Source organism: Meriones unguiculatus, chromosome 7 (genome assembly GCF_030254825.1).
Source record: "Meriones unguiculatus strain TT.TT164.6M chromosome 7, Bangor_MerUng_6.1, whole genome shotgun sequence".
In the NCBI taxonomy this organism is placed as follows: domain Eukaryota; kingdom Metazoa; phylum Chordata; class Mammalia; order Rodentia; family Muridae; genus Meriones; species Meriones unguiculatus.
The window spans coordinates 73693165-73716781 of record NC_083355.1 but is presented as its reverse complement, the minus strand read 5'-3'; the positions used below and the strand labels follow the sequence as shown (position 1 = coordinate 73716781).

The window sequence follows — 23617 nt, the reverse complement described above, 5'->3', positions numbered from 1 at the left end:
CTTTAAAATTTATTATTAATCAGCATATCATCACTGTTAGTGTTAAGTTTGCCATAGATTTAAACTAGCCTTCTCAATAAATCAATATACATTTGAAAAGTTTTAGATCTGCTACTTTTTATTTGAATTTTAAATGCTCTCATTGCCTCCATTATGATAATTATATTATTTTACATCAGTTAATTGTTATAATGAGGTGCTTTTCAAACTGGAAAATAAAACTCAGAGAATATGCTACAATTCCCCCCTCACTTGTGTGTGGAATGGGTGAATAACTTCAGAATAGCTGAAATATAATGTAAATATTCATTGCCTAGTCTTATCAAACTTAGTTCTTCATAGATCAATCCTAGACTATTATATTTACTTCAGGTATAGCCTTTGTGTCAGCCGCCATGATGGGTACTGACAAGAATCTCCTTAGAAGTGTACAGTTTGGTAGAGAGGATGAGAGCCATGTCACATCCCTGTTGTCATTTTTAAAATGTTATTCTCTTCCTGCTCACTCACATAAAGCATAACATTGGCATCAAAAGCAATACTAATTATTCTTTAGTAAATATCCCGCAGTGCCTGTCTTTTATTTTCTATTGTACAATATCACCAGTTATAACATAATTTTTGTTTCATGTTACTATTACCATATGTCTAATACTGCTACATTTCATTGGCATTCCTGTCCACACATAGTAGGTTACTTTCATATATGTTTTTTTTCTCTTTTTTATTAATCACAGTTTATTCACTTTGTATCTCAGCTGTAGCCCCCTCCCTCATTTCTTCCCAATCCCACCACCCTCCTTCATCTCTTCCCTACTCCTGTCTAAGTCCACTGATGAGACCTGAAAAACTAGGGTCATATAGGTTTTGTTCTTATTGTTTTTATAGTTTTGGAATCACAGTTGTTGGAACAGGGGCAGGGGTATTTTTTTATGGGAAGAGTCCTGTCTTCTAGGTTGAAAGCGTGTGTGTCTAATGCCATGAGGCCTTTGCTTTCCCGTGTACTTCCTCCGAGTCAGTAGCAGAGGGTTTTATATTCACACAAATATTCCTGTCCCTATTGGTGAGAAACAGTCTCTATAACCAGAGATGGCTGAGGTTCTAGCTCCCAGTGATCCTCCCATATGGGGTCACATCTCTGACACAACACTGTCATCTCCCTGGACCTAAATATGCACCTCACATGAACATAAAAGCCAGCACTTCTTCTTTTCACAGACTCTTCTTCACTGTCTTGATTTTATTTCTGTCCTCTCTGATCTCTGAAGATTTTCTTTGTTTGTTTGTTGACGAGCTTAAGCATACTGTGGCAAAGATATTTGGTATGCTATATTCTAACCATATTGGGCACAAATCTGAGAGTAGTTAGTGTTTTAGCTGGCTCTGTCATTTCAGCAATTCATCATAGTTTGTTCTGGTGAGAAATAAAACGAAGCTGATTTCATTTGTGAGGATTATATCAGTATCTCCAAGGATAATGACCTATATATGTTACTTAATGTGTCCTCAACAAATGAAAAATTAGCTGATATCCCTCATACATATTCAAAGACATTCTGTAATCCTTCTCTAAGGTAAATTTACATATTGTTTATATTCCTTCAGCCCTTTTTCTGAAAAACTGATTCTACGGTGCATATCTTTATTCTTGGCCTCTGTCACTCTATTTCCTCTGTCTTTACATACATGTGCTATGTTGGCTTTATCAATCAGTTCATATAACTTAAAATATTTGGATGCTTGAAATATGAAAAATTATTTCATTATAGTCATTGCTTTATGCTTGAGGTTCGGTTGGATTTTCAAAGCTCAGTGTTATCACTTAAAATAATTTTTTGTAAATACAATGCTCATATTATTATATAAATTCTATGCAAAATTCTGAGCACTATAGTTACTTCTTCCAGGATAATGTTAAAATGCCTTAAAACTTGAGCTATATACATTGACATGCATAGTGTATCTAAAAATGATCTCCAAGTTTGAATAGTGAATATAGATCTAGGTCAGTTACTCTAAAAGTTTCAAACTGGAATATGCATAAAAATAAAACCAAAATATAAAAAAGTAAGAAAATATTCTTTATATTCTCAGTAGTACTAGAAGAAAAATGAATGCTATATAAACAGAAAAAAATGTTGCTAATTCTTTCTCTATTTAACCAGCAGATGTCACATTTGGGTGTCAAAGCTCAAAATTCTATTCCTGTCATAACTATGTGTCTCTTACAAATGAGAAAGAACAAATATAAAGTAGAAAGAGATAGAATATCTATAACCATGACAGTAATTATTATCAACAAATACTACTTATGTATTATGTAAATCTTAGCTTTCTTTAATTCTTAGATAGTGTAATTATTCAATTAAAAAGAAAACTTTATCAAACTTTATTTTCATCTTATAAATCAAAATCAAGTTTTGTTTCTGATTATTTGTCTTTATAATTTTCTTATGTCATTGATACATCTGTTCTGGCTCCACATTTCTTTATCTGTAATATGAGCTATTCAGTTAATTTAAAAATGTTTCTGACCTAGTATAAAAGGAAAATTATTTCCAATTTAGTTTATTCATTGAGTAACTTAATTTTTAGTTAGTTACTTGCAAGCTAACAAAATCAGTTTCAGTGGTATCAAAGCAGTTGTCATAAACTGAGTGGTATAAAACAAAACAAAACAAAACAAAACAAAACAAAACAAAACAATTTTTTTTTAAATCCCATTGAGTTCCAGGGTCAGAAGTTTAAAATAAACCTAAGAAACTAAAGCCAAGGGCAACACCAAAATAAAACCTTTTCTGAATTTCACAAAACAGTAAAACAAAACAAAGCAAGACAAAACAACAACAACCAAAAAAAACTGAGCACAATATTATTGTTAGGATGGTGATACATGTTACCAGAATATTTAATGCACCTTATCTAATTTTGCTAGGAGACTGGCAAACATTGCATGCCTCTCCTGTCAGCACTGAGTAGATTCTCAGTGTTCTCAGTGAAACATGTCCTCAATGTTTCCAGTTTCACTTATATGTTTTTGAGTTAGAGCTTGAAAAAATTATGCTGTGTTGAGTCTTCCACTTTTTTTTTTCATTCTCATTTATTTAGAATGAATTTTCTCATTTAATGTTTTACTTCATTCTCTTTCCTTTTTCTTTTTTTCAATGCAGTTTATTCAGGAACCTTGAACAATCATCTGACCCTGGGGAAAGCCAGCCCACAGCTTAAATAGCCTCTGGGTAGCCAACCCCAGCATGCCACGTGGGCAATGCAGATAGGTCCACATACATGGAAGCAAGCCAGATCCTCAGCCTTAGCCAAATATGTTTGTGAAAGAGAGCACTCACCATCGGGAAGGTGGAAGGCGGAAACCAGCTCCATCTTTAAGGCGCGGCATTATGCAGCTCTCTACAGTTCCCCCTTTTTGTTTTAGACGCATCAGGCAAGAGGAGAGGTCTGATCTATGATATTAGAAATAAATTGGGACTTTGTACTGATGTTCATTTAGGTGTCATCCACCCAAAGAGCATCAGACCCGTCTGATACCTTTTTCTCAGAGGCGGGACCTGGGGCATCAACCCGCATGCGTTGGTCTCCTTGGTTTGCCTGTGGTATATATGCAAGATTAGAGTCTCACAACAGCGTAATGCAGCCATGACCATTCAGGCCTTTACAGCCATTGAAGCAGGACAGTCTCCCCAAGCATGGTTGGCTACCATAAAAAGCTAAAATGTTACGCTCAGGATGCGAGGCTAAGCACTGCACTCAGGGTCAGCCGCTTTTGACCCAGAGAAGAGCATGTCTGATTGCATGCAGGAGTCTTCCACTTTCAAACCTTTAAATCTCAACTTCAGACCTGCTGACCACAGGAGGCAGAAACACGTTTTCCTTTCATCAGTTATTTTACGAGGGACTTGATCATGCATCTACCACTATGCTTCTTTAATGACACTACTTTTTTTTTATTTTTTTATTTTCTTTCTTTTCTATGGTTCCTCTCTCAGTGGCTCTTCTCACTGTTTTCAGTCCTTGATTGTATCAGTACTCAGAACTTAATCTTCTTTTCTCTGTGTTTGCAATCTTTTCAGTAATCCAGGCATTCTCAGCACTTTATTTTCTGTATGGCTGAAGCTCGCAAGACCACACATACCTCCAATCCATCCCCTAATTCCAGCATAGTTAAATCCTGCTACATACTTGATATATCCAATTTATCACCCAAATTACTTTAAAAACTCATCTCCCTGAACGTTTCTGAAAATCCAATCCTTCAATAACTCTCTACTTCGGGAGGTAGAAATTTCATCCTCAGTGTTGCTCAGCCTATAACCTTGGCTTCATCCTTCATTCTCCTCTTGTCATACTGCTTCTAAAGTCAGAACTTCATGTATCTATTCTCAAAACCAACTGGAAAAATGGATTTTGCTTTAATAATATGACTTCTCAAGTAGGACAGTTCCTTATGGATGATAGAATATAACAAGACCAGACAGTGAGTTTATTGAATGTTTGATGTGTCTGCAGTCACATGGAGTTACTTTCTGCTTTCAGGAAAGGCCTATGCTCCAGAATTCTACTATGACACCTACAACCCAGTGTGGCAGAACCGACACCGGGTGTATTCTTACAGTCTACAGTGGACACAAATGAATCCTGATGCGGTGGACCGTATCGTTGCGTACCGGTTGGGTATTCGACAGGTAAGAGATTTGGTGCCTATTTGTTATTTTTATTTTATTGTAATCCCTTCTTGAGACTTTGTTGCTTCAATTTTTTATAATATTTTAAATGTATTGTATTACAGAATTGATTTGTTTATTTCTAAATTTATGGCAATATTGCTTTACAGAAGCTATTCAGAATTACTTAATAATCTTCTAAACTAATCTACACATATTCTGTTATTGCAGTAAACTTATTAAAGTAATTTCCTTTCAGCCTGATGAAGGGCTACATCTCTGGATGGGCTAAATCATATTGTAGACTTATACACAAAGAATTTTAGATGTTCTTGTGCATCCTGTTAGTGTATGAATTCATTGCCCTTTGTTCTAGAAGGCTGGATGTCTTACACATTTTTAGTTGAATGTTCAAGCTATATACAGAATGTTTTAAAAGTTCATATGCCTGATGAATATAAATAACTTAGCACATTGAAAAGTAATAAAGTAAATTATTCTAATTTAGCTGAAAATTATGAATTGTGTGAAATGTTTTCTATATTCTTTACATGAACCACTGCGAAACTCAACCCTTGTTAATATTAATGACAATTTTAAATTACATGTAGGTCTTCAAGTTGTTTCTTATTAGAAACATACTCTCTGCGTGTAAGTTTCAATATGCACAATATTTTGAAACAAATTTTTGAATCACATATAGGATTTTAGTGTGTGTTCCTATTTTTTAAGTATATAACAGACTGAAAATCTGAGTTTGCACAATAAAAGAAAAAAAATTGTTTGTTTGGAGATCAAATGCTTTATCCCCATCAACCCAACCCATTCAATTATTTTACCATAAAACTATTCATTTTTTCTTGTTCATATCATTTATAAGAAAATATATAATATTGCATAGTTTAAGTTTCATTATAAATTAAATGTTCTCATCATTACTGGTTTTAATCTGAGAAAATAGGACATTTGATAGGTATGTCATTTTTCAGCATGTGCTCGCATGTCAGTGATCAGGCGACCCCAGACATTCAGGACTTGTGTCTTTCAGCATCATCTCATTTACAGGGGTCCCTGGGTAACACCTAGGTCAGTTTCAAAATAGTTTGTCCTGCTCCTCTCAATTTCATGCTTTCCTTAACAAGGTTGATAAACATAAGAAATATCAGGTTAAAACATCTTTCCCCGCCCCCCTCCACCGTGACAAAATTACCATTTTTTATAATCTTCCTCTCTAAAAAATTGCATTTATGTATTTGATATGTATGGGCAGAAACACACAGAGATGGGAATGCATGCAAAGATAAGAATTTGCAGAAGTCAGTTCTTTCATTATGCCATGTATGTCCTAGAGATCAAACTCATGTTGACTGAGATGTTGCCGAGCTTCTTTATCCATTAAACCATCTCACTGGCCCCATTATGTGTTTTTAATATAGTTTATATTTTAAAATACTTTATATTTAAAGTACCTTAGAGCATGCTTGGTTCCAACACCTCATTCTCTTTTTATTTCAATTCCTTATATAATGGTAAATTGTATTCATGTCCTATTATACATGCATATGTGCATGTGTTCTTTTAAACAGGCAGATCTAAAAACAAATGTTAGTTGCAAGAAAAACTTGTTTTTGGTGTTCATCACTGATTTCTCCCACAGTTCTGTTGTTCTGTGGTTTCTGTTGTTGTTTTTTATCTTCCGTTGTGTGGGTGTTTTGCCTGCATGTGGATCTGAATATCATTCTTGTGCCTGGTGTCCAGAGAGGAACAAAGAGAGTGTCGGGTGCTCTGTAACTGGAGTTACGGAAGGTTAGTGCATACTGCGAATCTAGCCCAGGCCTTCTGAAAAATACACTCTGCTCTCAGCAAGGGAGTCATCTTTCCAGCCCACATACCTGTTTCCATTGTTAAAGTCTAAGCTTTATCTTTAGTTTCTGACTTCTTCATTTATATTTTCTTACAGTAAATTCCCATTACAGTTGGTGAGTTACCTTCTTAACTCACAGTGCGATTTACCCAGGTCTCCTTATTCATTTCTCTTGTCTCAAAACTTGTGTTCCAACCCAATATTTTTGTTATACAAGGCAGAATACTTTCCTATAAATAAAAGTTGAAAAGAAAAGTTGTTGTGAATAAAGGTTTCCTTATCTTTAGACTAAAAGGGAAAATATTAGAAAGAGAGTTTGAGGGCTGTTTCCCTCATGCTCATTGTATCAGCCTGTCCTGCAGTCATTTTTGCTGGAATTGCTATGTGATTTTAACCCAATAATCTCCCCTCCCTTTATAATTTATATTTCTGAAATGAATGTATCTACAGAATCCATGCTAATATGTTTATAATTTGTATTTCTGAAATGAACGTATCTACAGAATCCATGCTAATATGTTTATTAATCACACTCCTCCTATTAACCTCCCAACATGCAAGAATATCCATGTCCTCATCATTTTATTGTTCCTTTTCAGCAAGCTCATTAAACAGTGTTCTTGTCTTCTGCTTCATTCTAAGATCATTCATATGTTATATGGGTACATAAATTCCCCCCTTTAGTACTTCTTTGAGAATAATGAATTCCAGACAAATCTGGCTTCCAAGTCTAGACAGCCTAGCCGCATAATTTTTAACTATGTAACCCTGAGCATGTTTCTGAACTGATCCCAGTCTGAGGTCCTATTCAGGGCATTGAACATAACAGTATCTACCAGACGGACCACGCCTCCACTCATCCCCAGTTCAAGCACTTCCACACAGAGCACTCCTGCAAAGTCTTTGTGGGAGTTCTTGTTCTAATTGGCAGGATGGCATAATGCTTTCTTTCTCCGGAGCATATTTTTGTGTTGTCTTTTACTAGGCATGCCACAAACCCCACGCCTCAGTGTGATTCCTAGTCACACTTTTAAAATAAACTAATATGCAGACATTTTTTTTTCACCTTTCCTTTTTTACTTTTATTTCTACCCTATTATTCCCCCAGGAGATCCATTTTGCCGGTTCACATTTTCCTCGTCCACTTTTACTCCTGTTAAAGTATTCTTGTTCAGCTCAGTCTGTGCTGCTAATGCCCAGCACAGTCCTGCTGCAGGGAATCATATTTCTATCAAGTGTCAACCAAACAGCTAAGCATTTTCCGTGCACCGTTCTGAATCTGTTCCCTTGTCACACCATTATTTTTCTTTCCTTATTCGTTACTAGCATTTTCTTTATAAATAAACATTCTTTTCCTGGTGTGATTACTATGATACTCTGTCCTGACTCATAAATTTGCTCAGATTTTACATGGTGCCGTGAGCAAGACACAGTGTGTTTTGAAGTTATCTCAGTACAGGATCCTGTTCTTGTGGTCTCAGCCAGCAGGAACAGACAGGTGATGTTTGTTGGCATAAGAATGTGTACATAGGCTTCTTTTCTCACTGCCCTGTTCATTACATTCAGTGCTCATGAACAGCCTACGTGCAGAACACTCTCAACAAGCAACGTCGCTCCTGAAGTTTTACTTATGGACAGAATTCTAACATAGTCACGAAGCACTTCAGTCAACGAAATGTATGCAGTGCTTTCTCTAAAACTTTTCTACCCAATTACAGAGGAAAATGTTTCACTGTAAATAAGTTTTTTTCCCATATTATCTCACAAATATGGGTTTATTTTCTGGTTCATAGGAAATAGTTTACTGAGATTTTTTTTATTATTATTCTTTATTACAATTTATTCACTTTATATTCAGGCTGTAGCTGCCCCCTTGCCTCTTCCCAGTCCCTATTCTTCCCCTATGCCCTCCCTAGTCTTCCTCCCCTTCTAAATGACCCTAGCCTATCAGGTCTCATCAGGACTGACTGCATCATCATTTTTTGTGGCCTGGCAAAAGAATGTTTATTTATAAAGAAAATTCTAGCAACGAATAAGAAAGAAAAATGATGGTGTGACAAGGGAACAGATTCAGAATGGTACAGGGAAAATGCTTAGCAGTTTGGTTGACACTTGATGGAAATATGATTCCCTGCAGCAGGACTGATCAACTCCCTAGGGAAAGTTGATCAAATAGCCAGCCACTGAGTTCATGTCAGAGACAGTCCCTGATCCCCTTGCTAGGGAACCCTCCTAGAAACTGAACAGCCAATGGAATTCCTGTGAGCAGGGGATCTAGGTCTTTTCCATGCATGATCCTAGGCCGGGGTATTAGTCTCTGCAGGTTCCCCTGGGTCCAGCTTTTTTGGCTTTGTTGTTCTCCTTGTGGAGCTCCTGTCCCCTCCAGGTCTTTTTGTATTTTTTATTTAACTTTTATTAATTACACTTTATTCCTTTTGTATCCCCCCATAAGCCCCTCCCTCCTCCCCTCCCGGCCCCACCCTACTCCCCCTTTCTGCATGCATGCCGTTCCCCAAGTCCACTGATAGGGGAGGTCCTCCTCTCCTTCTTTCTGATCTTTTTTTTTTTTTTAATCTCCCTCTTCTTCCATTAGATTCCCTGCACACTGCCCAAAGTTTGGCTATGAGCCTCTGCATCTCCTTTGATACTCTGCTGGGTAGAGTCTTTCAGAGGTCTGCCGTGGAAGGCTCCTGTTCTGTTCCCTGTCTTCTCCTACTTCCAGTGTCTATCCATTTGCCCTTCTGAATGAGGTTTTCAGTCTCTTCCTTAGGGTCCTCCTTGTTTAGCTTCTTTTGGACTTGATTTTAATATGTTTATCCTGTGTTATATGTCTACTATCCACTTATAAGTAAGTATATACCATGTGTGTCTTTCTGCTTCTGGGATACCTCACTCAGGATGATCTTTTCTAGTTCCCACCATTTGCCTGCAAATTGCATGATTTCCTTGTTTCTAATTGCTAAGTAATATTCCATTGTGTAAATGGTCCACAACTTCTGTATCCATTCTTCAGATGAGGGACATCTAAGTTATTTCCAGATTCTGGCTTTTATGAATAAAATTAACATAGTTGAGCAAGTGTCCTTGTTGTATGGTAGAGCATCTTTTGGGTATATGCCTGGGAGAGTTAGAGCTGGATCTTGAGGTAAAGTCATTCCCAGGTTTCTGAGAAAGTGCCAGATTGATTTCCAAAGGGGTTGTATAAGATTTTACTCACACCAGCAATGGAGGAGGGTTCCTATTTCTCCACAACCTCTCCAGCATGTGTCATCCCTTGAGTTTTTTATGTTAGCCATTCTGACGGGTGTGAGGTGGAATCTCAGGGTCAGGAAGACTAAGGACATTGAGCATTTCTTTAAGTATTAATCTGCATTTGATATTCCTTTGTTGAGAACTGACATTTTATTAGGGAACAATAAAATGAAAAATATGTACTTGAAATATGAACTGGTTTCTATTGTCATGAAAAATTGGTATTGTGTGTTTATCACTTTCCTAGTTAACCTAGTTGTTGAGAAGATTAGCCTTGAACTTAGAGCAATCCTATTGGCACATCTTCCCAACTTATAAAATTACAAGAGTAAGTCTTCATGCGTGCACATTGTAAATGTAGTTTGAATAATTTTAAATAAACATATTAGAAGTGTGGCTTAGGCAATTTAACCTTTTAAAATTATGCAAAAATACATGTAGGCCTGGAGCAATGGCTCAGTGGTTAAGAGCATTTACTGGTCTTCCATAGGACCCAGGTTTAATCCTCAGAACACAAATGGCTACTCACAACTTTTTACTCTTACGATATGGCTTTACTTTCAGGGGAAATGACACACTCTTCTTGTTTCTAAGAGCACCAACTGCGCACTACAAACCAGCATACACACATAGGCAAAACACCCATACAGAAAAATGAACTAAAAAGGAAAACAAAATTATTTTTAAAACATATAAAAATCTTAAAGTCACAATTTACTTGAATAAAATGTCATTATTAATAAGTGAAATTAACGTGTCTTAGTAAAATTTAAAATAACAAAGTAATATAATTTATTTGCCTTAGAAATTAGTGTTCATGTATTCTTTTTTTTTACTTTTTTCTTTTTTTTTTTTCTTTTATTTTTTTTATCAGTTACATTTTATTAACTCTGTATCCCAGCCGTGTCCCGATCCCTCATTCCCTCCCAGTCCCTCCCTCCCTCCCTCATCTCCACCGTGCCCCTTTCCAAGTCCACTGATAGGGGGGACCTCCTCCCCATTCATCTGATCCTGTTTTATCAGGTATCTTCAGGACTGGCTGCAAAGCCCTCCTCTGTGGCCTAACAGGACTGCTCCTCCCTTCGGGGGTGGGGAGACCAAAGAGCCAGTCATTGAGTTCCTGTTAGAAATAGTCCTTGTTCCCCTCACTTTGGGAAACCAATTGGTTACTGAGCTACCACAGGCTACATCTGAGTCTGAGTGTTCATGTATTCTTAATGAGATCATCTCTCCATAAAGTGTCTATTAATTTATGTTAAGCAATAACAATTTTTACATCTTTTATTATTTGCATTTCTAAGTATCAAATTCAGGGCCTCATTTATGTTATTGAGTGGTCTATGACTGACAAAGCTCTTTTAGGAATTTTAAAGTCATATTATCTAAGGCTACATACAACCCTACAAATCTGAAAAATATAAAATATAAACCTATCAAATGTGATGTATTTCCCTACCGTGGAACAATACAGGCTAAGCAATACAATAATTTGTATATTAGTTGGAGGCTGAAGGAATCCTTTTCCTGAATATCAGATGCACTTATAAAGATTCTACTTTGCTTTTAATTCTGAAAACTTTCGACATACTATCAGCTCTTAAATTAACGGTAGTTGCAGAGTCATATCTGTGCTGTTAGCAAACGGCTGGACAATGTCCCTAAACTGAACCAAGAATTCCATTCATTCGGGTCTTCACTGAAATTTTATCTTACTCTTTTGGTTAAATTACATGATCTGTCATTAAATATGTTTTACAAAAATAAACTCTGAACCCTTGAGAATCATTTACTGTTTTTACAGAAACCATGTAAGAAAAGCATCCAAATCTTAAACCACTCTTTGAAGAACTTTCAGGAAAAAAAAAAAAAAAGCCAACAAACTCACTTATTAAACAAAGTTTCTCCGGAATCTTCATGTCTTTAAGTTATACTTTCGGGGCTCATCTAAGCAAATGTTTAATCTCCTCAGCCAGCTAGCTACTAGACTCCAATTATGTGCTTCATTTGTTGCTCATGAGGAAAGAGGGACGGTTATTTGTATGTCTGCTTTTTTTGGTATCAAAGGAATTACGAACAAAGCAGAGTTCGCACTAAGGCATCTGAATATAGCCTCGCTGGAGTCTGTTAGAAACCTGTGCAATTATAGTTTCTACCCTTGGAAGGATTGCAAAAGTTTTTTGCTTTTGTTAAGTGTACTGATATCATTAGCAGATGATTAATTTTAATATTTTGTTTCTAAAACTTTTGTTACTGGTTTTTACAAATTCCTACTTTTGAAATGTTTGTTTCTTTTGCACATTGTTGTCAACTTAATCTTTTATTTATTTCTGTTCTTTTAAGTTCTCACATAGTATGACTTCTGATTGACATCTTTAGAAAGCAAGGTGATTATTTTATTTAAACATAATGACCTGTGTCTGTTCTTGTCTTTTTTAAGTTGTGATATGTAAAAACTGATGAAACTATCATATTCATTTGCTCATCTATTCAGCCAATATTTCTATAATACTTCCCAGGAGTTAGAAAATTAAATATTATTCTCAGTGCACTGATAAAATGTGTGTTGTGGTAGGAACACATACAGTGTGCTGGTTAGAAATTTTTGTTTTGTTTTTGTTGTTATTGTCACAAAGTAGAGATCATGCACCCTTCAGATGGAGTTAAGCCCATCTATAAGGAGTTATCTTGACTGATGGCTGATGTGGCAGGAACCTCGCCCACTCTAGGTAGTGCACTCCTGGGTGGTTAGCCTTGATGTGTGTAAGACAGCAAACTGAGCAAGCAGGCAGAACATGCCAGTAAGCAATATTTCTCCATGGTTCTGCTTCTGCTCTGGCCTGCAGATTCCTGCTGTGGCTTCTGTTCTTGAGGGATGGTAAGCTCTAAGAGGAAATAAACCCTTTCTTTCCCAAGTTGCTTTTGACAGTGTTTCATCACAGCAATAAAAAGTAATCTAAAACATACAGATTCATGGGCAGTTGGAACAATCAGTTCTTAGGCTAAACCATGATTTCCAAGATAGAACTTTTATTAGTTTGATAGGTCTATGTTGGTCTTTTCTGTTTTTAAAATGATTTTATTTTTATTACATGCATTTGCATATCTTTGTATAAGAAAGTGCAGGTAAGTGCAAGTACTTGGGGAAGTACTTGAGGGTATAGATGAGATGAGGGTATAGGATCCATTAAAGCTGGAATTATATGCAGTTTTAACCACACACATGGGAACTGTAATTTGAACTCTGCCAGAGCAGTGTGTGCTCTAAGCATTAAGCTATTATTTTTTAGCCCTTAGCCATATTTTCCTTTTAAAACAAAAATTGCTAATGACCACTGATCAAAAATAGCAGTATATGTGTGTTTATGTATATATATATATATATATATATATATATATATATATATAATTATGAGAGGAGCTTACTACACATTTAATCATTCTTGATATGTGGTACTAGAATGAATGAGTGACTGCTTATTTTCCCCACCAGGTAAAGTGAATTTAGAAAACAATTCTTTGCTAATCCCTGTTTATTAATTATTTATTATTAGATTTGGTTCTATGAAATATAATTTGGATTTATTATATGTATGTATGTCAATGTGATAGTTAAATTAAATATGGCTAAATATCCAGTTTAACGTGTTTTCTAAAGAGATAAATAGGATTTTAGGAAGTGCAGTTGGTTGGTTAGAATGAATGACATTTTTTTTTCTTTTTTTTTAATTATTTTTTTATTATTATTTTTTTTATCAGTTACATTTTATTAACTCTGTATCCCAGCTGTGTCCCAATCCCTCATTCCCTCCCAGTCCCTCCCTCCCTCCCTCATCTCCACCGTGCCCCTTTCCAAGTCCACTGATAGAGGGGACCTCCTCCCCATTCATCTGATCCTGTTTTATCAGGTATTTTTAAACCTCAGAAACTGATGTGAATAAGTCTGTGTCCACAGGACAGCCAACAGATGCTAAGAGAAAATGGCAGGTGAAACAGAATTACTGGTGGCATCACCAGTGTGTTTGATTTAAGCCATTTACCCAGATTTTTATTGAGAAATAGAATTCAAAGCAATTCAAGTGAGTTAGTTAATGTACACCCAAGAAATTCCGTGGATATTTACAAAATAATCTAGATTATTAAAAGCATGTATAAAATATTTTATGGATTAATCAAAATATAATATATAGATTGTAAGTCCTATTTTACAATAAACAAAAGCCACCAATACTTGAAGTAAGCACGAATGATTTAGATTGGCAATATGAAATACAGAGAAATGTGGAAGTCTCCCAGTTCTTTAAAAATTGCATAATCAATCACTACAAGTTAAGTTAACACTAATTAACAATAAAGAACACAACATTTTTCTGCTTGATTCCTTTAAATACCAATCCCTGTCTCCCCAGTAGGAACACTGGATTACAGATATGTTATGACATCTGTTTTCATGGGGAACCAGGGATTTAACCTTGAATCTCAACAACTGTGGGCATTGTGCCTGATCCACTGAGCTCAACCCACTATGTTTATTTTACTCCAATTTTTTTCACTTCTTTTTTTTATTTTTTATATTTTATATTTTTCACTTTTTATTACATCTTACTCACTTTGTATCCTCCCTGTAGCTCCTTCCCTTCTACCCTCCCAGTCCCTCCCTCCCTTCCCCTTCTCCACACATGCCCCTCCCTAAGTCCACTGATAGGGGAGGTCTTTTAAAGCTTACAAAGTGATAAAACGTCAAATATCAATTATTAAAATTCAGTGTTTTTATTTAAAATTATTTTGAGATGTGAGTGACAGGAAAATGATTGTGCATGGATTTAGAATTTCTCCAGCCAATTAATTTCAAACTTAGCTAAAATTATTTGAGTTATTTTGACCATCTATGTGATCAATATTTTCCTGAAGAAAATGCTGACTGACATACATATTTACTTAAAAGAAATAGGATTATTTCAATGCATAAACTCCTACTACATCATAATTTGAGGCAGTAATATGTGGTTAATGTGGATTCCAATTGTCATAATCCTTGTCAAAGAAACTGTCCAATAAACTAAGAAATGACCATTCTCATGTGACACAATTCACTAGAAACAGGAATCATTCAGCTACTTTTAAGAAAAAATAAACCATAAGGGGTATGATGCCCAGATTAATAGCTGTTATATAGTCTCAGGTTTACACACTATGTGAGTTTTTTGTTTGAATACAAGTTCATGCTTCAGAGTTCATACTGGCAAAGTCTATTAGATCTGGTGATTGGTGGATCTTGAGGGAAGGGCAAAGCAGCCCTGGGCCAGAGCGAAGACAGTGTTCACCACTTACATGCTTGTGGTTTCAATGCGATCCTGTGCAGATACACGTCATCATCTTTGTTTTACATAGTAAAATGTATACCTCAATATGGCTGTTGGAAGAAGAAAATGAAGTATTTTGGAGTGGAGTATTAGGCACTTATTTAATGGAATGTTTTCAGGGATATGTGAAGTGATAAAATTTAAGAACATAATCTGGAGGAAGTTTTATGGCTTGATATAAAATAAATGAAATGTACACGTATGTGAAATTCTTTTATTTTAGGTCTTAATATTTATAGAACAAAATATCTCTTTCAGAAGTTCATGGGGTTTTTTGAGATAACACAGTAAAAAAATTCATGGGTAGCTTCCTTAGATTTAATAAGCAGCTGCTGTGCTTAGACAAGTGATTTGGAGTATAAATGGATTTCCACTAAAACATACTGCAACGATAGCTGTAAAAAATTTTCTTAATCACACCATGAAAACACTTTTAAAATAATAATTCTACTTTCAAAGTAATTTTAATTTTCTGCTATGTAATTTTTATATTATCTTGTCTTCAAATTACAAGTTATTTTGAGCCAAGAGCTTCTTTCTACATAACACAGTATGTCCTTTACAATATCGGTTATGGTTGGGGGGGGAGCTGTAGAAACGTGCAGCAGGCTGTAAGTCCTCCATTTTGAAGGGTCAAGTAACACTTCTTAAATCTGCCGATGACTAGACCAGGGTCCATGGTGTTACATCAAAAAGGCTCCAGGTCAATTCTAAGCTGTGTCTTTCTGGCTAGCAATATCTGATCAACTATATTAACGCCATTTGATTTCCTGCTGCAAATATAGGCCACAAAGGAGGACATTGCAGCCAGTTCTGATTATACCAGATAAGCTAGGGTCAGATGGAAGGGGAGGAGGACCTCCCCTATCAGTGGACTTGGAAAGGGACAGGGAGGAGATGAGGGAGGGAGAGTAGGATTGGGAGGGAAGGAGGGAGCGGGATACAGCTGGGATACAAAGCAAATAACCTGTGAATAATATAAAAAAATATGTAGTCTCAGTAATACCTGAATTTTACTTAAATTCTAACGTTACTCAAAGGAGAAAAAAACAGGTATTTTATAATTTAGCTGTCTTTCAGAAGACGTCTATTTTAGGCTCTTCTACTGTTCTTTCTCTCCACCTGCTTCCACTGTCTACTCTATTCGCCCTTCTGAATGAGAATTAAGCATCCTCCTGAGGGTCCTCCTTGTTATCTTGTTATTTACTTCTTGTTATTTACTTTTGTAGATTTACTATGGTTATCGTGTTACGTGGTTATTATCTGCTTTTGAGTATATACCACGCGTGCCTTTCTGGGTCTGCGTTACCTCAGTCAGGATGATCTTTTTCTAGTTCCATCCCTTTGCCTGCAAATTTCGTGATTTCCTTGGGTTTTTTTGTTTGTTTTGTTTTGTTTTAATATCTGCATAGCATTCCATCTGCATCTGTTCTTCCTTCCTTCCATGTCTATAGACTGTAGCTTGGTTAACATTTACTTAAGGACTAATAACCGCTTTAAGTGAGTATATATATGCTTATCTTTTTGTTGCTTGGTTACCTCACACAGGGTGATTTTTACTAACTCCATCCATTTGGCTGCAGACTTCATAATGGCATTGCTTTCTAACAGCTGAGTAATAGTTTTTGGGTAAATGTACCATGTTTTCTTTATTCTTCTGCTGAGGAACATTTAGATTGTTTTTGGTTTTTATTAGTAAGGCCACCATAAGCATGGTTGAGTGAGTGTCTTGGTGGTAGGACAGAGCACCCTTTGGGTATATGCCCAAGAGTGTTATAACTAGATCCTGAGGTAGACCCATTCTCAATTTTTTGAGGACTGGCATGTTGATTTCCATAGTGGCTGTACAAATGTGCACTCCCATCAGCAATAAAAGAGTGTTCCCCTTGTTCCACATCCTTGCCTGCATGAGCTGTCACTTATGTCACTGATCTTATACGTTCTGACTGGTGTAAGATGGAATTCCATCTTATAGTAGTTTTGATTTTCATTGATAGCTAAGGATGTTACACATCCTTAATATCCTTCTCGTGTTCCTCAACCATCTGAGATTCCTCTATTGAGAATTCTCTGCTAAGTTTTGTGAAACATTTTTATTTGGATTATGGGGTTGGTAAAACTATCATACTGCAGGCTGCTGTTTTGTCCTACTGATGGTATCCTTTGCCTTAGGAAGGTTTTCAATTTCATTAGGTCCCATCGACCTCAGTGCCTGTGTTATCAGTGTTCTGTCCATAAAGTGGTCTCCTGTGCCAATGAGCTGAAGTCTATTCTCCACTTTCTCTTCCTTCAAGTTCAGTGTATTTGGTTTGTGTTGAGGTCTTCATTGAGCCACTTGAACTTGAGTTTTGTGCAGGATATTAAGTCTGAATCTTTTTGCATTCTTCTACATGCAGCACCCAGTTTGACTGGTACTATTTGTTCAAGATACTGCCTTTTTAATTGAACTTATTTATAAGATAATGTTTTGATACATCAATAGATTGTAGTGTATCAAGTGTAATTACCTAACAAGAGTATTTCTAATTTCTTTGTGTTAACATTTAAAATCTTATAGATTTTTCTATTTTGACATATACATTAACAATAATTTATTTTATTGTGCAATAATTCCTGAGAATATTTTTTCCTAAACTGTAATTTATAAAGACTGAAAATATTTTCAATGTGGTCTGAATTTAACGATTCTGATTACAAGAACATACAAAAGAAAATTCTTTTTTATGTTTTTATTTATTAATTTTTATTATTTTATATTAATCATGGGTTATTTACTGTGTATCCAAGCCATAGCCCTCTCCCTAATTCCCTCCCAATCCCACTCTCCCTCCCTCATCTCCTCCCTACCCCTTTCCAAATCCACTGCTAGGAGAAGTCCTCCTTCCTTCCATCTGACCCTAGCTTATCAGGTATCTTCAGACACGGTATATACTCACTTATAGACCTATAAGACAGGATAAACATACTAAAATATGTGTACCTAAAGAAGATAAACAAGAAAGAGTACCAGGAGTAAGATGATCAATCCTCACTTAGAAAGACAAATGGGATGGATAGGGGAAGTAGGAGAAAACAAGAAATAGGACAGGAACCTACCACAGAGGGCCTCTGAAAGACTCCACCAAGCAGTGTATCAAAGCAGATGTGGAGACTTGTAACCAAACCTTTGGCAGAGTGCAGGGAATCATATGAAAGAAGGGGGAGTTAGTATGACTTAGAGAGGACAGAAGCTCCACAAGGACCAAATATATCTGGGTACAGGGGTCTTCTGTGAGACTGTTTCTCCAACTAATGACTATATAAGGATATAACCTAGAACCCCTGCTCAGATGTAGCCCATGGTAGCTCAGTAACCAAGTGGGTTTCCCTAGTAAGGTGACCAGGAACTATTTCTGACATGAACTCAACAGCTGGCTCCTTTGCCCCTTCCCCCCACCCCCTGACCGAAGGAGGAACAGCCTTGCTAGGCCACAGAGGAAGACAAAGAAAATTCTATAGGTAAATAATTTCATTTTAACTTAAAAAATTCTCTTCCTTGGAAATCAGGCTAGCAATAATTACCCAGGATAAAACTGAAACATTTGCTGTTGAATGGAAATGTGAATTTGAACATAACATGTATAATAATCAAAACAAAAGGTCCACATACCAGCTAAGAGTACACTTCACCTTGTTTCAGTTATCTGACACAGTGGTGATATAATAGAGATTAGGAGGAGAAATGCTTCCTTTGATATACAGTCCTGTTTTTTTATTTTTTTTTCAATGCAGTTTATTCAGGAACCTTGAACAATCCTCGGACCCTGGGGAAAGCCAGCCCACAGCTTAAATAGCCTCTGGGTAGCCAACCCAGGCGTGCCACGTGTGCAATGCAGATAGGTCCACATACATGGAAGCAAGCCAGATCCTCGGCCTTAGCCAAATGTGGAATTGTTCATGACAGAGAGCACTCACCATCGGGAAGGTGGAAGGCAGAAACCAGCTCCATCTTTAAGGCATAGCATTCCGCAGCTCTCTACAGTTCCCCCTTTTTGTTTTGGATGCATCAGGCAAGAGTAGAGGTCTGATCTCTGATATTAGAAATAAATTGGGACTTTGTACTGATGTTCATTTAGGTGTCATCCAGCCTTTACAGCCATTGAAGCAAGACATTCTCCCCAAGCATGGTTGGATACCATAAAAAGCTAAAATGATACGCTCAGGATGCGAGGCTAAGCACTGCACTCAGGGTCAGCAGCTTTCGACCCAGAGAAGAGCATGTCTGATTGCATGCGGGTTGATGCTCCAGGTCCAGTCCTGTTTTTTTAAAGCATGAAAGAGGTTATTTCAAAATAATGAAAATTTAAAACACAGAAATTTCTTTCTTTTCTTTTCTTTTTTCTTTTTTGGCCTAGAAATGTTAACTCTGCTCTAACACTAAAATTATAAGAATATATTGATATATGAAACAACTCTCTGCAATTTTTGATGAACTTTTTTTTATAGCTGAACAAAAATATAGTGATAAATGTCTATATTTAAGTAGCTCTATGTATTCCCTTATTATTTTAGCATATGGACATGCCTAGTAGTTTATATCTTAAGAAATTAATATTATTTCCAGCATGAAATGCTAGATTGTGTTACCCAGATATAAATCAGATTCTTTCTTATTATTAGTGGATAGCATAAAATACAGTGGCCATAGATGGAGCAATAAAATAGTCAGAGCGAACTGCTATTGTAGGTCATCTCTGAACACATTTCAAAGCACTACTGTGACATGACCACTGAGAGAGCACTTAAGCAAGAGTCAAACATTTCCACTCGAGAATACTCCTTAGCATTTAAAAAAGGCTTGGGTTACAGAGGAAATGGGCTTTCTTCCCTCAAAATGTAAGTCCTATGTGTAGTTAAGAATGTGGTGATGTCTTCCATCAGGGAATCAGCCTTGCCAGGCCACAGAGGAAGACAATGCAGCCAGTCCTGATGAAACCTGATAAGCTAGGGTCAGATGGAAAGAGAGGAGGAGTTCCCCTCTTAGTGGACTAAAGGGGTGGCACAGGTGGAGAAGAGGGAGGGAAGGTGGGACTAGGAGGAGACAGAGGGAAGTGGCTGCAGAGGGGATACAAAGTGAATAAATAGTGATAATATTGTATCATTACATATAGGCTTTCCTATGTTATTCATTATATCCATATGGAAAACCATTATAGCCCTTTGGAAAACCAGTAATTTTTTTCTCCATCTCTGTTAAGTTTCTTTTATTCAAATATTATTCAAGATAAGTAATGCAATCTTCATCTGTAATTGACAATAGGTAGCTCAGCCTGATTTCTTTAAATTCATCCAACTTGCAGCATGTGGCAGTATTCTTAGATTAATTTTTGGGTCGCAGTCTGTGTATGAATATACTAGTTTGATTAACTCTTTGAAATGTGTTTAATTTGTGCAAGTCTCTTGTCAAACTCTGGAGTAACTACAGATATCCACAAGATAAACTAAAGTTTAAATCATAGCTTCTTTCTAACTACTTCAGTTTAAAAATCAGAGAGAGAGAGAGAGAAAGAGAGAGAGAATGGTACAACTAAATTACTTCATACTGTAGGCAGACCCTGTTATTGCAGCCAGGAAGGACTCCTGCCCGTGGACCTTGCTGCCCCTTTAAGAAAACCTTGGTTTTATTTTTGTGAAGGCTTCTTCCACCTGGGCATTTTGAGGAAAGAAAGGGGAGAGAGAAGATACTCTCTGATTGTCAATTTGCCTGTAAGTGTTGTTATTCATGTGTGACCTTTTACCTGATGTGATCATTTGTTCGCTTGTTTCTTTGAAGGAAAACCCTGAATAATGACTGATTTATACAATGATGAGAAAAACAAAACACTCTCTGCTAATGTGTCTCCTGTTTGTAACATGACCTTTTTCCATTAGGAGCTGCAATTTCCCCCTAACAACTGTCAATCTTGTTTTATGATATCTCTGCAGTTGGGTCTGAAGAGAATAAAGAATGCTGTTACATTTCCTTCTTTTTCTTGAGAAATGTGTTATGGACAAATAAAGCTCAGTTTTGCTAATACTGAGCTAATTTTTTTTCACAGCTCTGATGATATATTCATTGATTTCATACATCTAATTAGAATGAGTAACACCCTTTGTTCTTGTCAGTTTTCTGGCTGGTAAAACAGTTTCTGCAAATGCTTTGTTCCCATCCAGGCTCATGGTCTTGCCTTTAATTATTTGCTTTTAATTTCCTATCATATTTCCACCTTCCTTTATCTTTTTTTCTTTAAAGGAGCTATCACATATATGTGTTTGTCATTGTTTTGCATTATTTATTAAATACCTAAAATATATGAATGGACAAAATGGTTAAAGCTGAACATTATCTACCATATGCAAAACTGTTTTCTTGAAGGCCCCTCAAACTGGAAAGCTCTAAGTTCTAACCTACCATGTCTGAAGCTTCATCCAACTACAGTGTTACACACCAAAATGAAAGGGAATCATGGATCATTGCTTGGACTAGAAAGAGACCCCCTGTAATTCATTACTTGTATCCAAATCATCAAGAATACGGAAAAATTTTATCTCTTGAATGTCCATTAAATGGTTCAATCTTTCTCAATATCTACAAACATTATCGTGTCATGTTTCTTACCAGAGAAGTTATTAGTCTCTTTCTGAATAAACTTATGCCTTCCCCTTAATTGCTCACTCTAATTAGCCACAACTTTTAAAAACTGTGTGGATTGTCATACCCATTGTAAAAATTGGATACATTAAGAATTGTGGCCTATGTCTTGGAAATTACTATCATGAGTTTTTAATCAATTAATTTGCTTATACATGTTACATCCAAATCATAGGCCTTCCCTCCTCTCCTCCTGTTCCCATCCTCTGCCCCACTTCCCTTATCCCATATCCCCTATTCCTCTGATAAAGGGAGCCTCCCCACTACCACCTCACATCAACATATCAAGTTGCATCAAGTAGTCTCCCGTGCCAATGTCTTCAAGGCTCTTCCTCCACTTCCTCTTCTGTTAGGTTTAGTGATCTGGTATGCTGAGGTCTTTAATTCACTCAGACTTGAGTTTTGTGCAGGTGATAAATATTGATCTACCTGCATTCCTCTACATGTAGACTTCGAGTTAGACCTGCACCATTTGTTGAAGATGCTTTTATTTTCCCATTGTATGTTTTTGGCATCTTTGTCAAAAATCAAGTGTCCATAGGGGTGTGTTATTTCTGGGTCTTTCATTCAGTTCCATTGACTTACCTGTCTGTTTTTATGCCAATACCAAGCAGTTGCTATTGCTATTATTCTGTAGTACAACTTGAAATTAGGGATGGTGATAACTCCAGAAGACATTTTATTGTATAGGATTGTTTTCACTATCCTGGGTTTTTTTTTTTTTTCATATGAAGTAGAGAATGGTTCTTTCAAGGTCTATAAAGAACTGCATTGGTATTTTGATGGCAATTGCATTGACTCTATAGTTAATTTTTGGTAAGAGGGCCATTTTTACTATGTTTATCCTACCAATCCATGAACATGGGAGATTTTTTTTCTATCTTACGTGCTGTGTCTACATAATGATCTACCACAGTTGGGAGCATTTTAATGGAAAGTAGATAATCACTTTGCATAATTTTAATATTTGTGATAGTGTAGAGGGATTATGACCCAGAAGGCTTGAGAGATGGCTCAGCAGGCAAGGGAAAGCATTCTGTGCAAGCATTCTGAGTTCAAATTCCCAGCACCCACATAAAATGTGTGCACGCTGATGCCCTCATCCTGTGGAGAGCCAGGTGCAGAAACAGGAGCAATGCGGTTGTCAGCTGCTAACCTACACACAGGTTCAGAAGGTGATGCTATCTCAAAGAAATAAGGCAAAATGTTATAAATCAGTACCTCTGAGGATTTCCTCTCACCTTTGCATGCACCCACACGAACACATATTGCATATGAAAAAATGCATATTGCATAAGAAAATGCATATTGCATAAGAAAAAATGAAGCAGACAGACAGACAGAATCAGTATCAACAGGCTGATACTACTTTTTTTTGGTACAATGGAGACCTCCCAATCTTTCTGTGGGATGAAGTTGAGTGGTTAGGAGACATGTACAAACATACACACACACACACACACACACACACACACACAGAGAGAGAGAGAGAGAGAGAGAGAGAGAGAGAGAGAGGGAGAGAGAGGGAGAGAGAGAGAGAAGGAAGTTATGCTAGCTTTTTATGGATTGAGTGGGAACAGGGTAGATTGTTTCTGGTACCCAGGCATACTGTTTCTGCATGTGCAGTGGTACAGTCAGGCTGGGGCCTATGCCACTCTTTATGGCTAGTGCAGCTTGACTCAATTCCTTATGACACATTACACATGCATAAGCAAACACAAAAACTATGAATATACCTTGGATGCCAATATGTCTGAAGGTACAAATAACATACAGAATTTTATACTTTTTA

At 36.6% G+C, this 23617-nt stretch overlaps 1 protein-coding gene across 2 annotated transcripts in view; it reads left to right on the top strand.

Moving 5' to 3' along the window:
* The window catches only part of Mdga2 (MAM domain containing glycosylphosphatidylinositol anchor 2), an 886150-nt gene that overhangs the window by 805158 nt on the left and 57375 nt on the right, over positions 1 to 23617 (top strand). For both annotated transcript variants that reach the window (XM_060387568.1, XM_060387567.1), the window contains one exon: positions 4552 to 4700. In XM_060387568.1, the coding sequence (XP_060243551.1) occupies positions 4552 to 4700 (149 nt within the window). The remainder of the gene's footprint in view (positions 1 to 4551; positions 4701 to 23617) is intronic.